The sequence below is a fragment of the Dipodomys merriami genome, unplaced genomic scaffold, assembly GCF_024711535.1.
Source record: "Dipodomys merriami isolate MVZ:Mamm:240054 unplaced genomic scaffold, mDipMer1.0.p SCAF_15, whole genome shotgun sequence".
Taxonomy (NCBI): Eukaryota; Metazoa; Chordata; class Mammalia; order Rodentia; family Heteromyidae; genus Dipodomys; species Dipodomys merriami.
In genome coordinates, this window is record NW_027202826.1 from 14886341 (window position 1) to 14914072 (window position 27732).

Here is a 27732-nt window from a genome sequence, read left to right on the forward strand (position 1 = left end):
AGTGTCAAGAGATTAAAAAATCCAGAACCTGATGACAGATTAGTTCAAGAAGGACCTTAGCAGGAAGGGTCAAAGATAGGAAAAGTAACTAGCTGAGAACTGAACCTCACAGGAAAGCACGGAAATGAGAGTTCTAGAACCCCTAAAAGAGAGGGACAAAGTAATAACAATAATACCGATAATAAAGCTGAAGAAACGATAACTACTAATACTTGAACACTTAGAGAAAACCAAGCAGTAGACAAGGCCTCCACCATTCACCATCCTAATTCAAACTTCTAGATCACTTCACATAAAAGTATTTCCCTAGTTAGCGAAGAAATGAATCATAATTTGGATTATAGTACACGTTAAATCTTTTATTTCTTTAAGCCCATGATTTGGGCACCCCAGGCTTTTCCACACAGTGCCCGTGTGGGCCCCTGTTTGGCAAGCCTGCCCAGTCCTGTTGCCCAGCATTTACCTTTGGTTTTTGAGTTGGAATGGGATATTCTCACTCTTGCTGTTAGTTGTTATTATTATTGCTTTGGGATAGAATGCCTGTTTCTGCACTTGACCTCAAAGCTCTCAGCTGCCACCCTTGGTGCTGGGCCGCAGGCTTTGGCAGGTGCTTCATTACACGATTGCTAATGAGCCCTTGGGGCTGCAACCCTCTCTGGCCTTTGGAAGATGTTCAAACAGAGACTACAGGAGGCAGGTGGGGATGTAAAGAGGCGGGATGGCCTGAGTTGAGTCCGATCATGCTTGTCACAGTCCCTGTATGTGTGTGTGTGTTTTCCACCTTCAGTCTCTATGCCTGAAGTGCCCAGTGCCAATCACTTCAATGACATTCCACTTCTTTCCTGATCCAAAGAGAAATCCCTTCTGTTGTACTAAACTTGAGCAGACTTAAACCACTCCACAGAAATGGGATTAAACATAAAATATCCCAAAGCCAGGGCTGGAAGCACAAATTGTCTGTTAGAGAGTATTCCATACAGGCAAGCTCATTTTTTAATATATTTTTAATTGTAAAGATACTGTACAGAGGGGTTACAATTACATGAGCAAGGGAATGAGTCCATTTCCTATCGAGCATTGTTACTCCCTCCTTTGTTTTTTCCCAACCATCCCTTTTCTCCCCAGCTCCCCAACTCCTCCCCCACCCCTGCAAAGTTGTAAAGTTTTCAACATAGCGTCTCGTACATCTCATTGTTACAATGGGTCAACCTATATCCTTATTTCAGCATTTTGTTATTTCCCTTCCCCTCCCCATATTAGAAAAATGTATAAACAAGATGCAGGGCACCAACATCAAATACAGTGAAAGCAGGAGTTATACCTTGGGGGAGGAACATACAAAGAAACAAAAAAATCACATAGTACAGTATAAGTACATTAAAAAGAACAATACCAAAGGTAAAATTTCTTATTTCCCTATCTTGGGGTTCATTTTGCTTAGAATCAGGTTATATGGGCATATGTACATAGTTTGTGACCTCTTCTGCTTGTCTTAGACATATACTAGTTATTGCAGATAAGAGAAACCATGGGACCTATGTTTTTTTGAGTCTGGCTTACTTCACTTAATATAATTTTTTTCTAATTTTTTCCATTTCCTAACAAATGGGGCAGTGTTATCATTTTTTAAAAATGGAGGAGGAAGAAGAAGAAGAGGCAAAGATGAAGTAGAGAAGTTAATGAAGTTATTTGAAAGGTTTATATAAGTAACTAACATTTATTTTTTCATTATCTGTAAGTAGTTGTACAAAGAAGTTTCAAAAGGCAAGTGGGTTAAAAATATGAATGTTCATTGCAGAACCATTAGATTTTTAATAAATTAAGTAGTTGACAGTTTTAGAAATGGTAAGCTAAATACTTTAACAACACATTCCTTGTAACATAATTTTACTAATAGTCTTACAAAGAGTTTGTTTTAAAAGAAGTTATGACTATTTAGTGCCATAGACTCATATATAATTAGGAATGTTAGGCCAGGTTCAGTGGTTCATGTCTGTAATTGTAGTTCCCCAGGAGGTCTGAGATTGGAAGGACCACAGTTTGAGGAAAGACCATAGTTTGGACAAAGAATTCCTAAGACCCCATTTCACTCAACCAAAATCCATTCCTGATGACACATGCCCATCATACCACCCATGTAGAAAACATACACAGAAGGATTATTGTTCAGGCTGCTCTCTGCAAGAGTCTAGAAACTTGTTTTAAAAATAGTACAAGTGAAAAGGAATGAAGGCATGGTTCACGCAGTAAGGTACCTTTCTCACAAGCCCTGAGTTCAAATCCCAATGCTGCCACAGGAAAGGGGAAAATTCAGATGTTACTTAACTCTAGTCCATGTGGAATCTCTTTTTCAACAATATTTATAAAGGGTCATCTTTCCTCTTCCAGTTCAAAAAAATGTAGTGAGACCTTCTTTAATGAGTAAAGAATCTCATGATCATTACAATGTAAATATTAAAAATAATAGTCATCCTGATAGGTTCTGTTACAACAAAGGAGGGTCCTGCTACCCTCATTACTTCACAGAGAAGAAAGTAAGATTGACAGAAGCACCGAGCCCCACACTGTTCCCAGAAAACACTGTTCCCAGGTCTACTTGCTGATAAATCTGGCCAACCAGAGGTTTCAGTGATAGCTATCAGTTATAATTGATATAAGACTATCACATAGATCAAAATTAGTTTTTAACATTTGCAGGAGTTTTCAGTGTTGATTCTTCCTAAGAAAGAAATTTTCCTAGATATACTCAAACCCCCAGCATTTATTTTCATAGAATTGCCTAAGTTTTGCATTTTTGCAATGCTTATAATATTCATGTGAACAGTACCCTTTCAGTATCATTTAGTATCTGACATTGATGCTAGCTTAATAGGACACCCATCTGGGAAATTTGAAAAAAGAATCTCAGATGTTGACTGGTTTGACAACTAGTTGACTTACTTGGTTCTCTCTCTCTCTCTCTCTCTCTCTCTCTCTCTCTCTCTCTCTCTCTCTCTCTCTCTCTCTCTCTCTCTCTCTCTCTCTCTCTCTCTCTCTCTCTCTCTCTCTGTGTGTGTGCGTGCACGCACGTGCGCGCATGCGCTTCCATTCTTTCAGGGAGGTGTGCAAAGATACTAGGGCTTGATCCTAGGGTCTTCTACTCCCACTTGGAATTTTCACTAAAGGCTGGTGCTCTTCCACTTGAGCCACAGCTCTACTTCCAGCTTTTTGCTGATTAACTGGAGATAAAAGTCTTACAGCCATTCTTGCCCAGGTTGGCTTTGAAAAACGATCCTCAAATCTCAGTCTCCTGAATAGCTAGGATTACAGGTGTGTGGGCCCATACCAGGCAGCATTTGTTTTATTTTATAATTCATAACGTGCATGTAGAAGCCATCATGAGTAGTCGGGAGACAGAGAAAAGGGCTCAGTTTTGGTCATCACAGAGTGAGCATTTGCTACATTCTGTCAGTTTCTTTGGGTTGTGTGCCGAGGAGAAAATGGAGTATATTAGTCTGAGTTTCATCACAGATAACTACTCTGAAGTGATCTAGATTTTCTCAGCCCTTCTGTGGGCAAACATTGCCTATTACTAAAATAAGAAATGTGAATCACCATGGTAAATTATATGACACTTGCTTATGGGTGATTCTGGAATTGTGTAGTATTTTAAAGCAACAATGGGGCATATCTAAATAGAATCCACTCAGCCTTTGGCCTTCAGATACAAGGTTTTGAAGATTGTTAAATCTTGTGTAATAACCTATTAGATTTCTTTTAGGGGTGCATAACTTAAGCCATAACACTTTCTGCATGCAGAACCTGTTTTAAAATCTTATTAGCACGGTTGGCTCTTAAACCAGCCTTCTCTTTCTGTAGCAAGTTATTTCAATTCATTCATTTTGCTTTAGTCATTTCATTTTTGTCACCCTTAGTGCTATCTTGGTGTGCTATAATAGAAGGACACTGAATCAGACAAGCTGTAATTTTTATTGCAGGCATGTCTCAAGGCAAATTTATAAGCTGAACTTGATATTAGAAACTACTAGAGGGAACATGCCTTTGTTTTAAATTACAAAATGCTCTGCTAGTCTAAACTTGAAGCATGTTGAAAATAAACTCCCTTTTTGTCCTGACACCAGGAACTCCAGATGAGCAATGTATCAAGATATTTCTTTTAAAAGTTACTGTCTTCAAAACAGTTTCACCAACCAAAGTATGATCTCACCACCACTAAATCGAAGCTTTCTATTAGACCTATAAGATCTACCAGAAAAGTGGACAGTCATATCTGTTTATGGAGGGCCTTCTCCATTCATGGACGTTCAAGCTCTGTGTACAACTACCTCTCCTTGTATTTGTAGAAATGGAATAGGTGTGGCCTGCCATTTAACCTGTATAGATATGTTTGATTCTTCTTTCTGTGTTATTTGAGAATTTCTTCCATGGGTGTTTTGAATACAAAATCATTCCCACTACTGAAAAAAATAGATTATTCTCTTGCAACAAAATTATTATTGATATCCTATCACCAAAATAATTACATGGTGTTCCAGGAATAAATGTCATTTCCAGTAAATTGTGTCCCAGATACACGTAGCTCATTTTCTATCCTTTCTCCCTCCAATGTTTATTTACACGAGCACTTTATTTACACAAACACTTGGGATGTCCAATTGTTAGAATAACTAGAAAATTCTGCTTATCAAACAATACTTTTGAAATGTATCCTTTATACAGCAGATATGTAGAGCCAAAAGAAATTATCATCTGTTTTCACAGAGTAAATGAAACACATCAACAATGCAAGCACATTAAATTTTACTGAAAGTTGCTATTAGAAATTGGCACAAACGCTCCTCTAACAGAGCCCCTAATTTATTGTTTGCAACATAATTTCGTACCTTCAGGAGATTGAGAACTACAAGAATATTCACAATGTTGGTTTGAGAGACTTATATGAAATTACTGGCTAACTCCATGTAGAGCCAGACAAAAGAGCAGAGGTATATATTATATGAGATTTATTGTCCACAGTTGTGAGATGTCTTAGGAATTTATTATTGTTCACTGGATGGTATAGTGCTTCAAAGCATCTATCTCCAGTCCCAGAAGTTAGTGAGCTTGATACATGACAGTATTCTATTTTGAACATTATGCTAAAGACACATATTAGTTCTGAAGTGCCAATCATCTGCACTGGGCAGCTGTACAATCTCAATGACTTTCCAGAGAGTGGTAACTGTTTCTCAGAGTGACTCTGAAACTCAGCTATCAATCTCTACATTGAGGGTCAGAGAAGGAAACTGCCTAGAAATAGATAGCATGGGACACATGGGACACATTTCTAACCCAAATATTGGCTTGGAAAATCCTGGAGCATTATCCCAAAACAGAGGAGATGACAAATCTCTTCAGCTCACAGAAGTATGATATATCCTTCTTAAATATAAAGAAGAATCAGTCTCTTTCTCTCCCTCTCCTTCTCCCACTACTTTTCCTCTGTCCATCTCCTTCTCTCTTCACTCCTTCTATCTTTCTTTCTCTCCTACCTCTCGCCCCTACCACATACACACAGTAGATCAACTATAGCAAAGGAAATAAGAAACAACATCTTATACACCATGGGCTGTGGGGAAAAGCAGCCTCCATTTGTATCCTAATCTCTCCCTCACTGACCATGCTATCCTGTCTGATCAAGGATAATTTCCTCACGTACAACATGGATGAAATAGTTCTCAATTGCTTGTTATGTATGCAGTAGACAATAGTGATTACCATGAATACAGTACTCATTTTTGTGCATGTGATTGATTTCAAGGCATGTTGTTTGTATAAAATATAATTAGTTTCTTTGGAAAAAAAAAGGGGGGCACTGGTGGCTCATATGTATAATCCTAGCTACTCAGGAGGCTGAGATCTGAGAATGACAGTTCAAAGCCAGCCCAGGCACCAAAGTCCGTGAGACTCTTATCTCCAATTAATCACCAGAAAACCAGAAGAAGAGCTTTGACTTTTTATAATTTTCCACATATATCTTACTGTCAGGTTTCATGTATCACAGCATAATAGCAAGAAGAAAATCTAACTCAATGCATAAGGAAGAGATTCGATATCTGTCTCCATAGACATTACTGTTTTCTTCCTTTGACTTTATTTCCACTTGCAGATATTCAGTTCTCTTTCCTGTGTCTCTCTTTTCTCCCAACAACCAAGGTCTCTGCAGGACCTGTCCAAGCAGACAGACATTCCTTACGGCACAGTGCTGGATTCTGCGGTCTATGAGCATGTCCGCATGAAGGGGCTGAATCCTTTCGAGAGAGACAGCATGTATTCCCAAATGTGGCGCATGATCAACAGAAGCAATGGATCAGAGAACAATGTCCTGGAGTCACAAGCAGGTGTTCAAAAGGTACTGGTTGTGGTTTTCCAATAATAGTCCTTACCAGCTCGCCTTTTATGTTGCAATTGAGAAATTGAGATATTTGTATCTCTTGCTTTCTCTAACCCTGCCGGGGAGTCTTTAGTTAAGTCATGCCATCTATAGGTTTGAAGAAGGCTTCGAGGTAACTTGGGACATTATTAAAGAGATTTTAAAGCCTTTGGAACTCCAAAACTAAATTTATACATACTGGCATTTTGTCCAAGAAAGGATTAAGGACTTATAAACATGAAGGCTAAAAATAGTTCTTTTTCTACAAATCTCCCTCTAAGTATTATTAGGGTTATCTAATTCTTTTAAATGATTCAGGGTATTTTCTGCATTTGTTTCTAGCTTAAAACTCTACTTGTGATTATGTGAAGCTATTCAGAAATATAAGCTAATCTTGTCAGCAAATAAGGTTCCTACAAATGTCTGCTACTATTTTCAAATGTGAAAATCTTTATCTACATCTTACTATTCTATAGCCATCATTGGGAAGCAACTATACAGAAAAAGACTTAGAGTGGCTTTTTTCCTTTGTTAGAGAACTTAACGTTCCTTTTTTTTTCTTGCTGAACTGTAATTTATTTACACGTATACAGAAGTAATGCAGGCATTATCAGCCTCTTTGAGAACACTGTTTTGTTTTTATTTTGGTTTCTGTTTCTGTTTTGCTTAAAATTACCTCCTTTGGGTCGCCTGATAACAATCAGTGTTTGGCATGAATAATTGAATAATTATAAAGCTGGGCTCCACATGGCTCTTGCCTGTAATCCTAGCTACTCAGGAGAGATCTGGAGGATTAGAGTTCAAGGCCAGTATAGACAGAAACTTTACTAGACGCCGTGTTCAAAATAACCAAAAAACAGGACTATAGACTATGGCTTAAGGAGCAGAGCACCAACTTAGCATATGCAAGGCCCTGAGCTCATATCTCAGAATCTCCAAAGAAAGAAAGGATGCTTCAAATACATGAGGAAGGATGTTACTAAAGGAATAATAGTGCCATGCCCTCTTTCTGTATGACCTTTCACAGTAGCATGATGTTTGACCTCATCTGAGTGTTCTATTCAGAATACAAATACTTCAGGTTTTCACTATTAGAATTACTGCACCACGGATTCCAGCACTGCTGTCGGCCTTGTCATGTGAAACCCTTTATCTGCGCCTGGCCTGCAGGACAGCTGCAGTCAGCACACGGGTGTCATCATTTTGATGACAACATCAAGTTCTCCACACTCTCACCGTGTCCTTAAGGAAGTGACCATTCTTAAGAAGTTAGCAAAGGCCACTAAATAGAGAAGTAAATAACCTTGAGGTGTTCACTATGGCTTCTAGTGCATTTGTCCTTATTGTGTAAATTCCATTTTCCCAGAACCCAGGAATGGATCTAAAGTGTCTGTTTCTTGTCTTTCCCATGAGGACCTGGAACTTCATCCCTGGAAAGAACGGTGTCCTCAACTAGAGAATTGCGGGGGCGGGAGGAATGGAAGGGTGCGTTGGGGGACTGAATGAGCAGGTATGTTGGGGAGGAAAGCAAGGTGGCCAGAGAAGGTAGATTAATGTGAGCTTCAGGGAAGGTATATTAAGTGGTCTAGGAAGTTATTTTACTTTATATCATCTGTTGTTATACGGATACTTTCTGGGACCAGAGGTGTCAAACTCAGTGGAATTATATATGCATTAGGTCCTGGGTTCAATCCCCAGTATCATCCCTCCTCTCCCCTCCCCACACACTTGGAGAACTTTTCCTCTTAAGGATTAGTATCACTAGAAATTCGTGGTATACACTTCCGTTTCAGGATCCAGAGTTCCCATAACTGGTCATTTCTTTCAATACTGTCCCATTTCCGAGGACTTTCATTCTCTCACTGAACACATAAATGCTCAAGGAAACATTTCACAAAGCAAACATACACATTCTCTCCTTTATGGGATGTATGCATTCAACAAGTATTGAGTGCCAACTATATACCAACCCCTGACTTCCAACCTGGAGACTCGCACAGCAGCAGAGAGATGGTCACTGAATTCACAAATGGAAAAGTTGGGAAGGAAGGTTGAAGGGGAGATCAAATGTGAGATTGACTAGAGTGATTTAAATCAGGGTACATCTGTGCAATTAAAAAATGGGCCGTGATTGTGAAAAGTAAAGAGAGAATGTACAGATCACTCAGCTCCCTTCTGTTTTACTTTACACAGTGGTGAAATGACTACAGTCAGCTCAGGAATTAGAAATGTGACCTTTGCAGTCATCTACCTGGAGTTGAGGCCAGCTCATTTCTTAAAAATTAAAATGTTATCTGAAGACTACTGGTTCATGCCTGTGAGCTACTTAGGAATCTCTGATCTGAGGACTGAGGATCAAAGCCAACCCAGGCAGGAAAGTCCAGGAGATGCTTATCTCCAATTAACCACTACAAAGCTGAAAGTGGGAAAGCACCAAACACAAATGAAAAAAGTAAGGACAGCACCCAAACCCTGAGCACCAGTACTGGCACTAAATTAATTAATTAATTAATTAACTAATAGGTAGGTAGATAATGAAATATGCAAATATAACTTAATTATTTAGAACTAGTTGGGGCCTTAGAAGTTTGGTCATATTGGTTAAAAAAAAATCCAGCTTCTTTCAGCTTTTGTCAAGATTAAATGAAATAATATAGGTAAATATTCTTAATAAATAGCACAATTAGAGCCATGAAACTATCTCATAAAATAATGAGAGCTTATAACTACACAACAGTTCTTTAGCTGAGCGTCAGGGCCTCTAAGCTGAGCGTCTTCAGCTGAGCGTCTAAGTAGCTCTAGCTATTTAGGAGACTGTGATCTGAGAATCAAGATTACAAGCCAATCCAGGCAACAAAACCATGACACTCCTATCGCTGATTTTTAAAAAAAGGCCAGAACTGGAGATATGTCTCAAGTGGTAGAGCATCAGCTGTGAGTAAACGCACTAGCCTCTGAGTTCAAACCCTAGTACACCAAAAAGCAACAACAAAAACAAAACAAAAAAGTATTATTTAATAATTAAGTATTTCCTAGGGTTTAGTTAAAATGGTGATACAATAAAAAAGAAAATGTAGCAAAAGAAATCGAAGACATTTTCTACCCCAATAGCCTGCTAATAAAGAAGACTAATAGGCTTAAAATTGCAACTTTAGTCATCAAATGCTTATTGTTCTATAGTTATTCTGTTCCCTGATTGGCTACAGGGGTAGTGAGGAATGCCTTATGAATTCACAACAGAAAATAAATACCTAAGTAAAATTTTTATGTAGTATTTGTTTCTTTCACCCCAAGCAGAGACAACTCCAAATTGATTGGACAGATCATAGGCATAATAAAAATATGCATTTTGATTCAGGTGGCCATGTTTTGAGAAGTTTCTATTTAAAAAAAGAGTAAAAAAGAAACAATAACCTCTTCATCTGCTAAAGTTCACAAGAGACTCAGGAACTAAGGGCTGCAACACAGCATACAACTGTGGATCCTTCTTTGAATAACTGGTCTTGCACATCTTTGGCTGCTTTCTGTGTTCTGTCATTGATTTTGAATTTGTCCAAGCAGAAGGGACCCCAGAGGTCCTCTAAGCCAACATTACACTAAAGGCCAACTTTCTGTGGTATCTGTGCCAGGAATCTGTCATACATACAGTCACAGCCTCCCAGCAAAGCCGGGATCACTGTGAACAACAATCCTCACAATCTGTAACCTTAAGTAGATCTCATTAATGTCTCAGGCTGAGCTTGTTCTTAATTGAGCTGCTAGTCTCATTAAGTTTCTTTTACTTGAAGGTAGTTCCTGATCCCTTCTAGCATCTTTGTTCTGCTATACCTCCCCACTCCCAAAAGAAATCTATGCAAATGAACATGAAGTCTAGAGTTCTGATTTACTATTCTTGTGAGATGTTCACCCATCCTGAACTATCCTAATTAAGCTAGAACAAATTTATTTCTGTCTTGCTCTGCCCGGGATTTTTGCATAAGTAAAGAGAGAATGATTTAAAATTGTAACTGATTTTTTTCAGGCATGCAACAATTATTTATTGAGCACTTGCTATGTATCAGGTGTTAGTGACTGGAGTGAACAGCAATACAGAAATGTAAATAAATACCTACATGGCATTTACCTTCTCACAAGGTAACAGATAAGATACAAGCTAAATCTGTATCATACATTTAGTAGGGAGATGTATTTAGGTGGAAAAAGTAGAATTAAAAATATGAAGATAGGAGAAAGAGAGATAGAGGAAAGGGAATGAGGAAAAGATCAAAGGTTGGGCAAGGTGCAAGCTGTGAACACTGCTGGTGTTTGAGCCTCAGTATAGTTCAGATTGTATCTTAATTGGGAAATGAAGGCATTTGAATTTCTTAAATCCCTTCAAGTGATTCTGATCCACAATGAAGGTTGAGAATGACAAACGTAATCCTGTGTAAGCCACTGCTTTAATGACTTCGCCTGTACTCTGATATTGGAAGCCAGTGGAGGGTTTTGAGCAAGAAAGCTGACAGGATCTTTAAAAAAAAAAAAAAAGTTTCTCATGGGCTTGGTGAGAACAGGAAAAAGCCAAGGTTGGAAGACATGAAGAGCAATGACCCACCACAGCAAGCTGAGTGTGACACTTTGTGCTTCACCACTATTAGCACCAAGTGTGTGAGTGCCATTATTGAAAATGTCCTAACCTGGGCAGGGACTGAGCTAGAAGAAAGACAAGCTCTTTGGAGAAGAGACAGAAATGATGGAGACATTAAGTACTAAAAAAGGATGTCTCTAAAGAATCAAATCACCAAGAATCAGCAGAAAACCAGTATTTGCGATTGAGAGCAAGCCAACAGATAAAATCGGCTCTGTATCTAGTGGATCCTGATCTTACCTACCTCAACCCCCTGAACCAGGCTGGTCAGATCCTCTTGTCTGGTTTTTTTTCCATTTTCCCATCCTCTTAGAGCTCTGTAGCATCATCTGGCATAAAGATGCCAAAGTGAATGATAGTTTCTGAATCTGCCTCAGAAAGATGTAAGGAGGAACTTGAACTTGCATGTGCAACTTGTTGCTAATAATCTGGGTTCGTGACTTTAAAATCTGGGTTAGGCCTTTATAGAAATAGAATCATAGAAATAGAATCACGAAAGGACACATTGCTTGAGGAAAACAAAATAAAATGTTAAACTTCCCTGGGCTATTGAAATGCCAAGCCTAAGTTGTCATACCATTGGGCCTAGGAGGGTGGCGGGATATTTACTCCATTTGCCCTTTGCCAAATGATGCCGACAAACAATATATGATTCATGTTTGCAATTCACCCTGCAGCTGGGAGCTCGGGCCCCAGGAGTGCATTTTCTGCTCTCCAACAATCAGAGTTGTTAGGTCTGTGTCAGTAATGACACAATGCAAGCGGAGGTCTCTAGCAACTGCCTCGTAGAAAAGGCACAAAAACTGTTCCTAACTGTTCTGCTCGTGCATTTTTGATGCCTGGGAATTTGATAGGTTTTTCTATAAAAGTGATTGTCATTTTGTATTATTACCTTTAAATAGTTGTTCAAACCAGTTGCCACTTACCAAAGCAGTTTTTTGAATATAATATAGCTTGATCAATGTTATCCCTTTCAACATTCTCATCTACCCTTCCTCTACCCACCCCCTCCCTCCCTCTTCTTAATTTTGTCTTAAGATACACATTGGATCCTTGTTCGCATTCCGCTCCCTTCTCCTCTTCATTTGTCTACCCCTTTCCTTTGGACCCCACCTCTCCCTTTTTGAGGGCCTTCTTCCACGTGTTCTATTTTGCTGAACTTTGATTTTTGGCTTTCTAAGGAATTGCACTACTTGAGATGTCCCTGGAATCTGCCGTACTTCAGTTAACACATTTCTTTTCATTGGTGGTAATCCTCATGAATATGTGAAATCAAAATCCATCTTGGTTTGATATTGCCTCAAAAAAAGGAAAGGGGAAATGTTGAATCATAACGTATTTACATGATCATAAGCACTTTGAGTTGTGAACATGTCAAATTCAGTGTGTGAGATCTGTAATAGATACATGTGTGTATGCATGCACCAGTGTGTGTGCGCGCACACTGCTTCTCTGTATCAGAGTGGGTGCTAATGAAAATAACAGAGTGTTCCATAAACGCAAAGGTGACACTGTCATTACTACTATTAGCAGAACATAGAGTTTTAAAATTGCTTTTATTTCATGGTGGTAAATTGGATGCTTTTAAGCCACAATGAAAGGTATTTCTTCCATACTTCCTCTTTTAATTAGCAATATTCAGTTCTAAGTCATCTGTTCTCTCATTCCTTTTATCAGCAAGCAATAAGCCAGTAGCTGCCAAATAAACGCATTCTAACAGCCACCCACCAAGAACTGTTGAAGACATTAGAACGTGGAGAAAGTGGAGCTCCCTCCACTAGGTGAAGAGACTTCCTAAGGTCAGTGAAGGCTTCCTAGAGGAAGGGATGTTAAACTTAAAGTCAGGCAGACTTAATTAAGTAAATGAGAGGTAGTAATTAGCTGGGAGGGACACGCATGGAATAATGGCACAGGGTGAACAGAAATACTGTATAGACAGGAAGTTGAAATGAATTTTAGTTGAAGAATCAGATACCACACAAATGATGGAGAGAGAGGAGCAGCCTGTGTCCATGGAATAAAGATACCTACCGAGTACATAGCATGTGAATTTCCTAATTAGACACTAATCGTATCATCCTAAACCAGTGAGCAAGAGGTATGAGAAGAATTGCCAAAGATACTTGAACAAAATCAACAAAGCAAATTTCTGGATTGGAATGAGATATCACGTTTTGGGACCTCAGTTTTCTTCCATGTATTTAAAAAGTGTGAAGTGCAACTGATGGATTCTGTAATATTTTTTCTGGAACAAATGTTTAGTGGCTCTTTAGATTCTAATTTCAAACTACACATATAGTTACATGAGAGAAACTGCATAGCCAGAAAGCACAGAAGATATTAATAGGAGTACCAAGCCCCTGCTGTTAGTTTTGGTTTAATACACAGCCACATGTTCTAGCAGAAAAAATATTCCAAAGGAATTCTAACATTATATAGTGTTCTCCAAGATGAAGAAGAATGTGTAGGTAGATCTTTGACTTTTGAAGGGTTCCATTATATTCAAAATGTATCTATCTATCTATATATCTATCTGTCTATCTATCTATCTATGGTGAATTGTCTTGTTTCATTGTTACTTTTAATAACTACTTCATAGGCCAGTTATAGTTTCTCATATCTATAATCCAAAAGATCAGCCCAGGCTAAAAGCTCTAGATCCTATTTTTGAAAATGACTAAAATAAAATGGGCTAAGGGAATGGTTCAAATGGTAGAGCACCTACCTATCTAGCAGCAGAGGTTGAGTTCAAACATCAGTCCCACCAAAGGTGAGGAGACTGCTTTGCAAATTTGAAAATTTATATGCACCGTGAAAATTTTCTGTTGGAAAAGTACAAAACATTAAACCTCATAATCCTGCCAGAATTTTCATCAGTTCCTTCTCACCTACTTTTACCTTCAACGTTACCCCCATGCTTATGGTGGGATATAAAGCTTTATGATTTGCTTTTGCTTTTATATAAGAACACATCGTTCCTTTATAAAGTTTCCTTTCATTTGAATTTAGACTTGTACTCTACTTTGGTCATTTCCAATTTCTGTGTTAGAATCATCTTTCAGGTTAGAATATATTATCTGTAAATTATTATTCTAACACTCTCTGAACAGTGCATAAACTACCATATTTATTGGATCCGTGGCCTTGTTGAATACTTTCAAAGTTTTATTTTCTCATGAAACAGCTGTCATAAACATGCATTTTTATATATCCATGTTGTCTCATAGGCCCAGCTTAGTATGCCTTTTTTAAGTAAAATAACGTAGTGGCACTTTGTCTTATTTGCTCCTCTGCCCTCATCCCTTCAGGACTCTCTATTCTAGTCCCTGTCACAGCAGCATTTATGATGCCTGTTAGCAAATGTCATGACAGGCCAACAGCATTTGGTTGAGTCCTACTATAAATCAACACACACCAGTGTACACTTCATATAGTAACAATTCCTTTGCCAGACAGTGTTTTCAAAGAACATTTATTTTCTGTGTGTGTGCATGTATAGAGATCAATGGTTTTGTTCCTGTCTATAAGTTTTTCACTGTTTGCTATTCTCTTTTTTTAATCCCTAAGAGTATTAAATATAGATGGGAATCTTGCAAAATTTATTTCCCACATAATTATGTATGGAGAAAGAACTCAATTTTTTCCTATGGCTATTTTCTAATGAAGACAATGCATTTCATGTCTGTATCTTTTTCTCTTGTTGTGAATTTAAGTACTTAATGCTTACTTTAGTTTTTAGCATTCCTTCCTTTGTGATAGATTTGGTTTCCATTATAAGTTTCATTTGCATTGTGTAGCCTCTGACTGTTTTTCCTATCCTCAAATGACCTTTCTGCACTAATCATTCTGATTTGTGTATTCAATGTTCTATTCTGATTTTTTTGTTCAATTGTTGAATTCATTTGTCTGATTAAAACATAAATGCCATGACTACTAGCATCTCTTTCTACTTTTGCATTTTTAAGATTAATTGTCATCTTGGACATTTCTGCTTACACATTATTCCTTTCTTATTAAACATCTGTAATTGTTACTTTCCTTATTTTAAGACTTATTTTAACTTATTTTAGAGCAATGAGTATAGTATAACATGAACTCATACTTATGTGTGGTAGAAAACAATCTACTTCAATTTTCTCTATGTGGGGGTTCATTTCATCATTTCAAATGGTCATATGTGCACAGCTTTTGAGCTTTTCTGCTTGTCCTAGACATATACAATTGCCTGATTAATAAGTGGGCTAAAGACTTAAAGAGAAACTTCTCTGAAGAGAAAATAAAAATGGCCAATAGATATATAAAGAAATGCTCAACTTCTCTAGCCATAAAAGAAATGCAAATTAAAACAACATTGAGATTCCACCTCACTCCAGTTAGAAAGGCTATATCAAGAACTCTAATAACAACAGATGCTGGAGGGGGTGTGGCCAAAAGGGAACCCTACTGCATTGTTGGTGAAGTGTAAACTTGTTCAACCACTTTGGAAAGTAGTATGGAGGTTCCTCAAAAGACTCCACATAGAGCTCCCCTATGACCCAGCAATCCCACTTTTGGGCATTTACCCAAATGTTCACAAACAAGGCTATAGTAAAGCTACCAGCACAACTATGTTTATTGCAGCATTATTTACCAGAACTAAGATAGGGAACCAACCCAGATGCCCCTCAGTAGATGAATGGATCAAGAAAATGTGGTATATATACACAATGGAATTGTATGCCTCCATCAGAAAGAATGACATTGCCCCATTTGTTAGGAAATGGAAAGACGTGGAAAAAAATATATCAAGTGAAGTAAACCAGGCCCAAAGAAACATGGGTCCCATGGTTTCCCTTATTTGCAATAACTAATATGTCTAGGACAAGCAGAAAAGCTCAAAAGTTATTTAATTTTTTTAAGATGTGCTAAAGTATATGCAAAAGCATTTACCATCTTTCCTTTTAAGTTCAGTTTAGTGGCATTCATCTTCAGAACTCTTGATCTTTCAAAACTAAAACTGTACTCTTTTTTAGTAAACTTATTTTTCTTTTTATTTTACATCACCTTAATGGTGATGTACAGAGGAGTTACAGTTACATAAGTCAGATTATCAGCACATTTCTTTTTGAAAAATGTCACCTCTTTCCTCATTTTCTCCCAGGTTTTTTCCCTCCTGACCCTTCTTCATCCCAAGTTGTATAGTTCATTTCCAACATAATGTCTAATGAATATCAGTGCTGAATTAGTTCATCCTCTGTCCCACCATTTCTGTGCTTTCCCTTCCCCTCCCCAAATCAGATAAACTTACATACAAGACAGAGGGGTACAGAAATCAGAAACATCAACAAAGGGGGAAAACTAACACAAAGAGTAAAATTAAAAATACACTCTGGTTTCCATGTCTTAGAATTCATTTTGATGAACATCACTTTATATGATCATACTAACATAGCTATTGAATCTTTTGTGTGGATGTTTGCAGTCCTGTTTATCAAGTCCAAGTGTAATTTTTTGTCTTACCATCCATTATGTTTACTTGTGGATTTATGGATGCATTATAATTACTACAAATAAGGGAAAACACGCAGCCTATGTTTCTTTGGGTATGGCTTACTTCTCTTAATATATTTTTTGTCATGTCTTTCCATCTCCTTACAAATAGAGTAATGTCATGTCATTCCTTCTGATGGAAACATAGAATTCCATGGTGTATTTATACCACATTTTCTTCATCCATTTGTCGACTGAGGAGCATCTGGGTTGATTCCATGTCTTGGCTAGGATAAACAATGCTGGAATGAACATGATTGTGCTGGAAGCTTTTATGTTGTTTACTCTTGTTTGTGGTCAATAAGATGAATGCCCAGGAATTGCTGGTCATAGGGAAATTCTGGTCTTTTGAGAAACCTCTCTACTGCTTTCCAGAGTGATTGAACAAGTTTACATTCTTACCAACACTTATTCCCTTCTCTGTACTCTTTAAATGATCATTCCTTATCTCACCAACCACTATTCTACATTCTTTCTTTTTTCTTTCTTTCTCTGTGTTTCTTTCTTTCTTTCTTTTGTTGTTGTTGTTACTGCTGCTGCTGCTGCTGCTGGTCCTGGGGCCTGAACTCAGGGTCTGGATGCTGACCCTGAGATTTTTTTGCTCAGGGTAGCTTCTACCACTTGAGACCCAGCTTCACTTCTGGCTCCTTGTTGGTTATTGGAGTTAAGAGTTTCATGGACTTTGCTGCCTGCGCTGGCTTCAAACAGTGATCCTTAAAGCTCTGTCTTCTGAGTAGGCAGGATCACGGTGGCTTTCCTCTTTCTCTTTCTATGGGTTGACTACTCTGTGTGTTCCATAGAAGTGGTATTATACAGTTTTTGCCCTTTTGTGAGTGATTATTTACTTAGCATATGACCTGACTGAATATTCTTCCGTGGCATTGCCCTTGTCAGACTTTCCTTCCATTTTAAAAGCTGAATAGCATCCCATTATGTATAGAGACAACATCTTGCTTATCCACTTATCAGCAGCAGACACCTGGTTTGCTTTTACTTCTTGACTGCTGTGAATAATGCTACTGTGAACGTAGGTGTACAAATACCTGTTAAAATCACTGCTTTCAGTTCTTGGGGGTCTGATATCCAGAAATGGGATTGATGGAACAAATGATTCTACTTTTAATTTTTTTATGGAGTAGCCATACTCCTTTCCCTAGCCGGTACCCCATTGTGAATGCCTACACATAGATTCCAACTTCTCCATATCCTAATCCCTATTTCATTTTTACTTATGTTTCTTTATTTTAAAAGTGGCCACTGTAATTTATTTAACTTTAATATACATCTTTTAGCAATATTATGTTAGCTAATAAATTTGGATCACTATTATATCTAAATTTTGCTGTAATAGAAATTAGGCTTCATTAGCTTAATCTTCAGAGTCTTATTTAAAAACCATGGTCCTAGGCCTAGTCCAGTGATCTCCAAAAGTGTAGACTTGAAACCAGCAGCACCTGAACCATCTGGGAATCCATATGAATTAGAGGAGATGAGTCTGATCAAATGTGCATGTATGTAGATATGTCAATACAAAGTTCTCCTAGTACAACTAAATGATACCAGTAAACACGTGAGGGAAAAAAGTCACAAATTATTAAACTTCTCCTCAATCAAAATTAATTGGGGACTTCTGAGACCTGGAATTTGTGTATTAACAAGTTCTTCCAGTGATTTGGATGCATCTAAAGTTTGAGATCCTGCTGCATATGGCTATAGTTGTAATCCACGCCATCTACTTGCTTTAATCTATTACACTGCAATGGAGGTTTTAGGAATCTAGAGCTATGGGTGCATCAGGTAATCTAAAATCCTTTACCACCTTAGTTAGATACCTGAGTGCCTTTCTATGTAATGTGACATTATACATATGTATATATGTATATAAGTTCATATTATGTTGTATACATTTGATATGAACTCACATGACTTTTCTTGAATTTGTTGACACTTGAGTTACCTTCTTTGCTCCTTCTATGCAGGAGAGCTCACACTAGAGGCTGAGCAAGGGACATGTCAAAGAGCAAGCATTACTTCCCACTGTGTCAGCATTTGTTTTGTAGGAAGCACACAGCAGTTATCTGCTCCCTGTATATCTCCACCTGATTTTCTGCCAATGCTCCTGCCAGCTCACGTCCAACACTCAACTAATTAACTCTCTTTGCAAGCTGATGTTTATCTGTCTGTGTTCTTGGTTTCTGTTAAAAGCACCCATGTCCTCCCTGCTATCCAAGCGGGAAATGGAGGAGTTTATTTGTTTGTTTTGTTTTGTTCTTGCCTTCATTCTTTATGAGAGCAAATGAATCACTTTACCTCTCAATCTCCCTCTGTAGTATGGCTCCCATTACTTCCTCCTTCCCCTTTCTACTTCTAACTCTGTAATTCATGCCATTGTTACTCTCCTCCCAGACTATAGAAATAACTAGCTAATTGGCCCCCTTCTGCAAATTAATCTCCCCTCAGCCTAGTACTGATAGGGATCCATCTTTGATCCAGCGCTGTTAAACGTCCTACTCTATCTCAAATGCACATTGTTTTGTTCTGGCACTCAAAGGTCTCTTCAATTTGTCACCCTTCTATCATTCAGTTTCCATGTGCCCATTGATTATTGTCATTCAGGACTTAGTAAATGCCCATCCTGTGCTGGGCGCTGATCTAATTGCCTTCTGTTCCCTTTCCCCTGTCTTCTGTTTCTATCACACTACATTACAACCTTCTTTTATGGTCCTCCACATTCTTGCAGAGCAAGCATTCTTGCTTGCTCATTTCTCTCCAGCTCTACCATTTCGTTCTTCATCTGTCCATTGGCTACTTATTTTCAAGCTCTAGATCAATGTTCCTATGCGGTCTTACCTGATTCTTTCCTGAATCATTTACTTTTCCCGTTTACTTTTCTTTATCCATCATTACATGTGATCTTTTTCCAATGTTTTATTTGCACTTGTCTCTTCTTCTGTGATGCATACTACTTTGGGCCAAGAGCCATACCTGACTTAATAGTTTGTCCCTAATACATTAGTTTGTCTAGCAGTCAGTCATGTAAAATCAGCATTGTACAATTTTGAGTAATTATTTTTTAATTTTAAAAATATTGAAAATATAAGATACATTTGTAACATATCCCAAAATTTAAGATACATGAAATTGATCTAATTATTTTAATTTTAATGAATTAAATTTAATTTTAATCTATTTTAAGCTTAATCTAATGTTTATCCTTATAACTCAAGTTGTCCTTTATGGAAATCAGTCTTTTTATTATTCATGAATTGTGGCTCCTAAATTTCTAAGCCTGAGTCATCATACACCCTTCCTCCCCTAGTGATGAGATAGTTCGATATATAAATGTATTCACTGAATTGTACAATCTATTTACTATCTTTAAAAAAATCTCAGGAAAATAATCTATAACCTATTCATGGTATGTAAGGGCCTTCAGTTAAATAAATTTATAAATAGCTGTCTTAATTTTTAACTTATATTCTTAGTATATTCTTTTTTCCCTTCTATTTTTTTATTTTTATTGTGTCTTAGTATATTCTTATATTTTTAGTATTATGTTCTTCAATCTATGACTGACTAAGGAAGGTTGACATGTGGAATTCTGTGTTTTGAGGTTGGCAAGATGATCATTCATATGTGCTTTTTAATATTTTTGTCAGGGAAGCTGGGGAGATGACAGGAAGGACAGGACAGAACAGGACATAGCTAGGACGAGAGTCACACAAATCCTGCGCTTGTCTCAGGGGATACAATTATGTAAGGCACTCAAAAGTTTCAGTGCAGAGGACAGATAGACAACATTTAACATTACAAGTTTTCCTTTTGGCTATGGAAAGTCTAGTTCTCGCTCAGAATTTTAATTTTCTCACCACAGGATTTTGCATTGTGTTTTTTTAAAGAAAACTGAATTAAGGTATTAAGTCAGTAAAATACTATTTATTTTGATGACTGAGTTTGGTGCATCCTTATGTCTTGCATGCAATGCAGTTGTTTTATTCAACTCAGTCTTTGCTAAGTTCTGAGGAAGAAGCACAAAACAAAGGAAACTAGGGAAGATGAAGTACATAAAGGGAGGCTTATAAAGAGCCTTTACTAACTATTTTCGGTCTTTATATCTTCTTGATATCAATACACTAAAAAGAAGTATGATGATCAATTCTTCCAATATTGGTGTCAACCAATCATGTGTGTTTGTGTAAACTGTATATACATTACATAAAAACATACATTGTTAGTAAGTTCAATATTCTACTCCTACTTGTTACAATTTAGTACTGTGTTCATTGGATAGATTTGTCAGTGTTGGCCCTAAATTCTGTTGATTGTTCTCAATTTATGCTAATTTCTCCTTTTTAGAAATAATTGTAAATTTGGTACTACATTAGGAGGATTTACTAATTACTCCCTGATAATTTACAAATCATAATTGCTTAAATATTTTTAAGAGTCTGGGATAATATATCCCACTTAAGCATACATTAGTTGAGCCTTAGAGGAAGGAGTTTGAATCTGAGATTTCCCAATAATTAGTCATGCAGCCTAGTTATAATCCAAGAAATTAAAGATAAATCTCCCTAAATGTAGCATATTTTTGTAATTCACCCTAACCAGAGAAAATCATAAGCTAAATTATGTAAATAACAGATTTAAAATTGGTAAATTTGAAGTAACAAATACATAAGCTTCAATCCCTTCAACTTTCATATTTTTATTATCCTTAACATTAAGCACTACGGAGACAAGCCCCCATGGCTAACACCAGTAATCCTAGCTGTGTTAGAGGCTGAGATCTGAGGATTGCTGTTCAGCCCAGGCAAGAAAGTCTGTGAGACTTTTATCTCCAATTAATCACCAAAAAGCCAGATATAGAGCTATGGCTCAGTGGTAGCGGACTGCTCTTGAATCCAAAAGCCCAGGGACAGTGCCCAATCCCCAAGTTCAAGTCCCAGGATAAGCACCAAAAAAAAATAAAGTCGTACTGCAGAAATGTAACATATACTTTTTTTTTAAAAAAACAGAGACTGCCAAGAACAGACAATTACTACTAATAATAATCACTTTCCCTTCTCCGGACATGTCTTTATTTACTGATTTTTCAACAGATGCCTTATGCTTGAACACGCAGTCTGTTGGGCAATATGCAAATAAGACAGATGCTTCTGCCTCAAACTATACTGCCAGAAATATATATATTACATTTAGTGTTTTGTGTCCTTAATGCTGCATATGAAATATTTAGCCTGCAGAAAAGGAGTACATTACAGTCAAAGAGACAAGGTGGTGTAGCTGTGAACAAGGTAAGCATTCCTGAGCTCCTCAGGTCAGAACCCTGACATACTTTTTATGCCAAAACAGCAGCAGATAAGGTGTACCTGCTAAAAAACAAAGGAGGAGGCAACAATGTGTAATAGAAAATGTATTCGTTACCTTGCTCATGTAATTGTAACCCCTCTGAACAGCATTTTTACAATTAAAAAAATATACCAAAAAAAAAAAAAGATGTACTTGCTAGACAGGTGCTCTACTACTTTACCCATGCCTCCAGCCTTTTTAATTAAAAAATAAGGCCTTGTAGTGTGTGTGTGTGTGTGTGTGTGTGTGTGTGTGTGTGTGTGTGTGTGTGTGTGTGTGTGTGTGTGTGTGTGTGTGTGTGTGTTGGTCGTTACTGGGGCTTTAACTCTGGGCCTAGACTCTGTCCTTGAAGATTTTATGCTCAAGGCAGGGCTCCATCACTTGAGCCACAGCTCCACTTCTGGCCTTTTTGGTAGTTAATTGGAGATAAGATTCTCCCAGGCTTTTCTACTTGAGCTGGTTTTGAATCTTGATCCTCAGACCTCAGCTTCCTGAGTAGTTAGGTATGAGCCACTGTCACTTGGCTCATGCTCCTTTTTAAAGTGAGTTGTAGCTTTATCTTTCACCAAACCGTAAAATTTGGGGGTTATTTGATAACAGTGTCCACATTTTTTAAGACAAGCAGGGCTTTTATCACTAAAAATTCTCTACTGGAATGTACAATTGCATGAGGAGAGTATAAATACTCAATTCCTATCAGCACTTATAGTTCCCAAAACTCAAGTGAAAAGGAAGTTGACAACTCAACAAAGAAAAAGGACATGTTTGACTCACTCAGAAATGCCATTGAAAGGCGCCATGGAGAGATAACTTAGCCTGACACAGTGAAATTGAAGTATATTAGATTTTAAGAGGCACAAAGAAGACAATGAAATCCCAGAGACATTTCCCCAAAAGACGTTTAGTACACAAAGATCTTAAATCCCACAGTGTCAGTAAGTTCTTCATTCTAAGTGTTCAGAAATTTTCTTGAGAGCTATAGAATTATAAAAGTTAACAACAGAATCATAACATTTCCCAGAAAAGAAAAACATCCCACAAGACAGCTCTTATAATATAAGGATTTGAGACTTTTAAGATACAAGTGTATTCTACTCTTATGGAGAGAGAGTTACATGATCATCAGGATTGTGGTTTTCTTCTTTTATTTTCCTCTTCCTTCTCCCTTTCCTTCATCTCCTTTCCCCTCTCTCCTTTCTTTCTTCCCCTCTTCTTGCTTCCTGTTACTCCCCTCCTTCTTCTCTCTCCCTTTTCTCCTCTCCTTTTCTTCTCTCCCAAACACATAGCATGACTCTTTCCCAAAGAAAGAAAAAAATATGTGTATTTGAAGGTGCAATAGTAGTCTGAGAATACGTATTCTTTTTCAGTCCTGAATCTACTTACCATGAAACCTTTGGTAATAATAATAATAATAATAATAATAATAATAATAATAATAATAATAATAATAATAATAATCTGTTGCATGTTTCAATCATTTTGTAGTCCTTTATAGGTTTATGAGCTTATGAACTAAATCACCCTCATCTTTCTGGAAGAAGGTTTCTATATAGTGCTGTTTGGAATGAGTATATGATGTGACACTTGATCAAAAAGTCAAAATGGCATTTTAAATATTATTAAATTCTAAAATACAACAAGCATTTCATAACGCAAATAACATAATCAGAAAATAATGTTGAAACTAGAATCTGCCCTTCACTGGAGCTGCCCATTGTTTGGCTTCTCTTTGCAAAAACAAACAAAACTGTTTCTGGGATCTAATTGATTTAAAGGAGCATTTCATATGAATGCATGGAGAATGCATGGAGAATCTTAAATTCAGCCAATGGAATAATCACATAGTACTCCAGATCTAGTCTCCTCTGTGTTTCTAGAATCTAGAATAATGTCTGATGCTACACAATAAACATTTGTTGAGTGAAACATTGTACCATCCTATATTGCAATGTTAATGATTCACCAGCAATGAACTAAACTTTTTCTTCCTCCTCCACCACCGCTTCCTCTACCTCTTCCTCTTCCTCCTCCTTCTTCCTCTTCTTCCTCCTTCTTCTTCCTCTTCCTCCTCCTTCTTCTTCCTCTTCCTCCTCCTTCTTCTTCCTCCTCCTTCTTCTTCCTCTTCCTCCTCCTCCTTCTTCCTCTCCTTCTTCCTCTTCTTCTTCTTCTTCTTCTTCTTTTCTTCTTCTTCTTCTTCTTCTTCTTCTTCTTCTTCTTCTTCTTCTTCTTCTTCTTCTTCTTCTTCTTCTTCTTTTCTTCTTCTCTTCTTCTCTTCTTCTTCCTTCTTCTTCTTCTTCTTCTTCTCTTCTTCTCTTCTTCTTCCTTCTTCTTCTTCTTCTTCTTCTTCTTCTTCTTCTTCTTCTTCTTCTTCTTCTTCTTCTTCTTCTTCTTCTTCTTTCTTCTTCTTCTTCTTCTTCTTCTTCTTCTTCTTCTTCTTCTTCTTCTTCTTCTTCTTCTTCTTCTTCTTCTTCTTCTTCTTCTTCTTCTTCTTCTTCTTCTTCTCCTCCTCCTTCTCCTTCTTCTCCTTCTTCTCCTTCTCTTGGAGTCTACAGAAAGCCATAGAAAATACGGAGGAACTTACTGGAGCTAGCAAAGACCCCACATATAACCACCAATTCTAACAATAGTGATAAACCATATACTATTAGTTGCTGTTATTAAACCACAAATTTGAAATGTATGCATATCATAGAATAAGGAAATCCTCTGCCATTGTTTCTGTTGTTTCCTACTGGGAAAAATAAAAAGAAGGAAAGGAACAAAGCATGTGGAGAATTGTGAAGTCAATAAAAAAGGAGGAGCCATAACTTGCTGTAGCTTCACATTTTTCCACAGAAGGTGGTACAGCAGGAGCAGGTGCCTCCTCTGGAGAGAGGCGGCCTGGTTAGAACGCACAGAGGTGGGAGGGGTCCCGGGCCATCTGCCCACTTCCACCTTCCTCAACCCAGTGGGAAGGTAGAAGGACCTCGCGGTGTCCCCTGCTGTTATGGACCTATCATCTTCCTTCTGGAAGAGTCGAGATTCCTCCCAGCTTGGTACCTCCTTCTGCTGTATGGTCAGCTCATTTCCTGTCATTCTACCTACAAAGCCCTGGGTGTAGAAGCTTTGAACATTTAACACAAATTAAGCTACCCCATAATAACAGGTCATTGATTCTACATCCCCCTCCCCTGACTCTTCCAGAATAGAATAATTCTTATTTTAATGAAATGAAATATACACTGGTTTTGCTACCTGTACTGTAAAAAGCTCAAATTGAATATGAATAGCATATATTTGTAAGCTTTACAACCCTCAGTTCAGCTTTTGGTTTAAGGACAGGAAAAAGGAAAAAAGACAATTAAATTTTCTATTGCTGAGCTGAACAAAGGCATTTTAAAGTTGGATTTAAGAAAAAAAAATTTTAATATGTTGGAAATGATCTGTACAACTTGTGGAGTGAGCAGGGAGGAAAAGTAGAAGAAAAATGAGGGAAGGGGTAACAAGTTTGACAAGACATGTACTTATTACCTTACTTATGTAACTGTAACCCCTCTGTACATCACCTTGAGAATTAAAAAAAAATTTCTGAGCTATTAGCAGAGACAAGGTTTAGCTTATAAACATTAGAAACACTAACCAGTTGTTTCTCATTGACTGTTATACATGAACACATTATACATAAAGCCCTGAAGAAACAACAGGAAAACAGTACTTTTCTAGGTAGTGATATAAACTAGGTTGTCAACATGAGTGGGTGAAACTAAAATGGTTAGAAATATTTGTTTATTCTGTTTCAGCTAGCTCACTATAAAACAGAATGCATTGTCTTGGTAGACAATGATTTCAAGCTTATGAGAATATCAAATGAGCTGAGGGGAGGGGAGAGAGAGAGAAGAAACACAGGAAGTTAGAGCAGCTCTTTCACTAAAAACTAAAATGGATTTGTCTTGGATAGTTGTATGTTCTTTCTCTATAATATCTAGGCTGTCTTCAATCCCCGAGATTCGATCTTCTGCATGGTCTAACCTACTGTCAAGACTTTCTACTTTGTTTTTTATTTCTTTTCTTTCTAAAATGAACTTTACAACTTTGGCGCAGAGGGGGCGGGGGAAAGATGGGAAGGGATGGGAAGGGGAAACAAAGGAGGAGGCAACAATGCTTGATAAGAAATGTACTCATTACCTTACCCATGTAATTGTAACCCTTCTGTATGGTTTTTTCACAATAATAAATAAATAAATTCACCTCCCTCCACTCATCATGCGGCATCACACTTTAAAAAAAATGAAAATGTTAAGATTAGCATTTAAATAAATATTAAAGTCAATAGGAGACATTTCTGCATTAGTATGACAGTCCAATCCACCACAGACAACATCATTTGATGGTCATTTGGGTGACACTGTTTGCCCATTATTTAGCAGATTGCTATATCTTCCACATCAGATATATTATCAAATTTAGTCCTTTGTTTTACCTTCATTTTAGATGTAAAGAGGTCCAATGAGTGGCAGACACAACATTTTAAACATATGACTCTCTTTCCCCCAAACAGCTATTCTAATAATACCTCTTTTGGGGTGACTTCATGATTCTTAAGGTGTGCTGTTTTCACATGTAAAATGCTGTAGTATTAGAAGTCATTCATAAAGGTGCATCTCCTCCCTAAGAGAATTAGCCATTCTTTATAACTGTACCGTCCACCCATCCATCGCTATCTGTCCATCCATCCATCTTCCATTCATCATCCATCCATTCTCTCTTCCCAACACTTTCCTTAAACACCTTCTTGATGTCAGGCTCTGAGCTAAGCCCTAGTGATGAATAATAAAACCAAGGTCTCTGCCTTCATGAAGTCTAAATTCTTTTACAGAGACAGACAATAAATGAGAGAGTGAATAAGGCAAAACTGCAGCTTGTTGTCTGTGTTCTAAAAGACAGAAGTAGAAATTATAAAGAGTGGGAGGCCGGTTAGATGGGATGGCCAGGATAAGACCACCTGACTATGTGATGATTTACATCTGAACTATGGAAGACAGGAATGAGTAGTCATAGGAAGCTCTGGGCCCAAGAGACCATACACCAAGACAGGGACAAGTCTGCTGCATTCTGGGAGCAAGAAGAAGACAAGAACAAGAAGTACATGAGGAAGTGATGGGGGAATGGTCTACAGGGAAGTTGGAGACATTGACAGGAGGCAGATCATATGAAAGAACTTAAAAGTTATTACATGAAGCTGGGGAAAGGGATTAAAGAATAAATTGCCAGAATTCTTTTTTAAGTTATAGCTATGATAAACAAAGGCATGTTGATAATGATCACAAAGGTATTTATATCTGCATTCTGTGAAAAATAAGATGAAGAGGGTCAGTCCCCAGTCTCTCTTGCCTGTAATCCTAGACACTCAGGAGGCTGACTCTTGAGGATCAGAAACCAGCCTAGTTAGGCAAATCTATGAGATTCTTACTTCCAACGAACCACCAAAAAGCTGGAAACTAAGCTGTGGCTTTAGTGATAGAGCACTAGCCTTGAGTAGAGAAAGTTAACCAACAATGAATTCATGAGTTCAAATACATGAGTTCACTGAGCTCAATGAGGTCATGAGTTCAAGCCCCAGAAAATTCTGAGGAAGTAATTCACTCTAGGTCTGATTTCTACACTTAGCTCCTCTGGTGAGGCAAAGATGTCTCACTTTAGATATGAGGTGGGGGAGGGGGACTAGCTGATGAATATTTCTAATAAGAAAACATTAATTCAAAATCCTATCATCTAGGATCTTTTTGGTTTTGCTGTCAGCCTATCAAAATAAAAGACACACTGCCTGACTGAG

The 27732-nt window shown here is 37.6% G+C and overlaps 1 protein-coding gene across 3 annotated transcripts in view; it reads left to right on the forward strand.

Annotated features, from left to right (window-relative positions):
- The window catches only part of Grid2 (glutamate ionotropic receptor delta type subunit 2), a 1042163-nt gene that overhangs the window by 834807 nt on the left and 179624 nt on the right, over positions 1-27732 (forward strand). For all 3 annotated transcript variants that reach the window (XM_070022289.1, XM_070022287.1, XM_070022288.1), the window contains one exon: positions 6196-6391. In XM_070022289.1, the coding sequence (XP_069878390.1) occupies positions 6196-6391 (196 nt within the window). The remainder of the gene's footprint in view (positions 1-6195; positions 6392-27732) is intronic.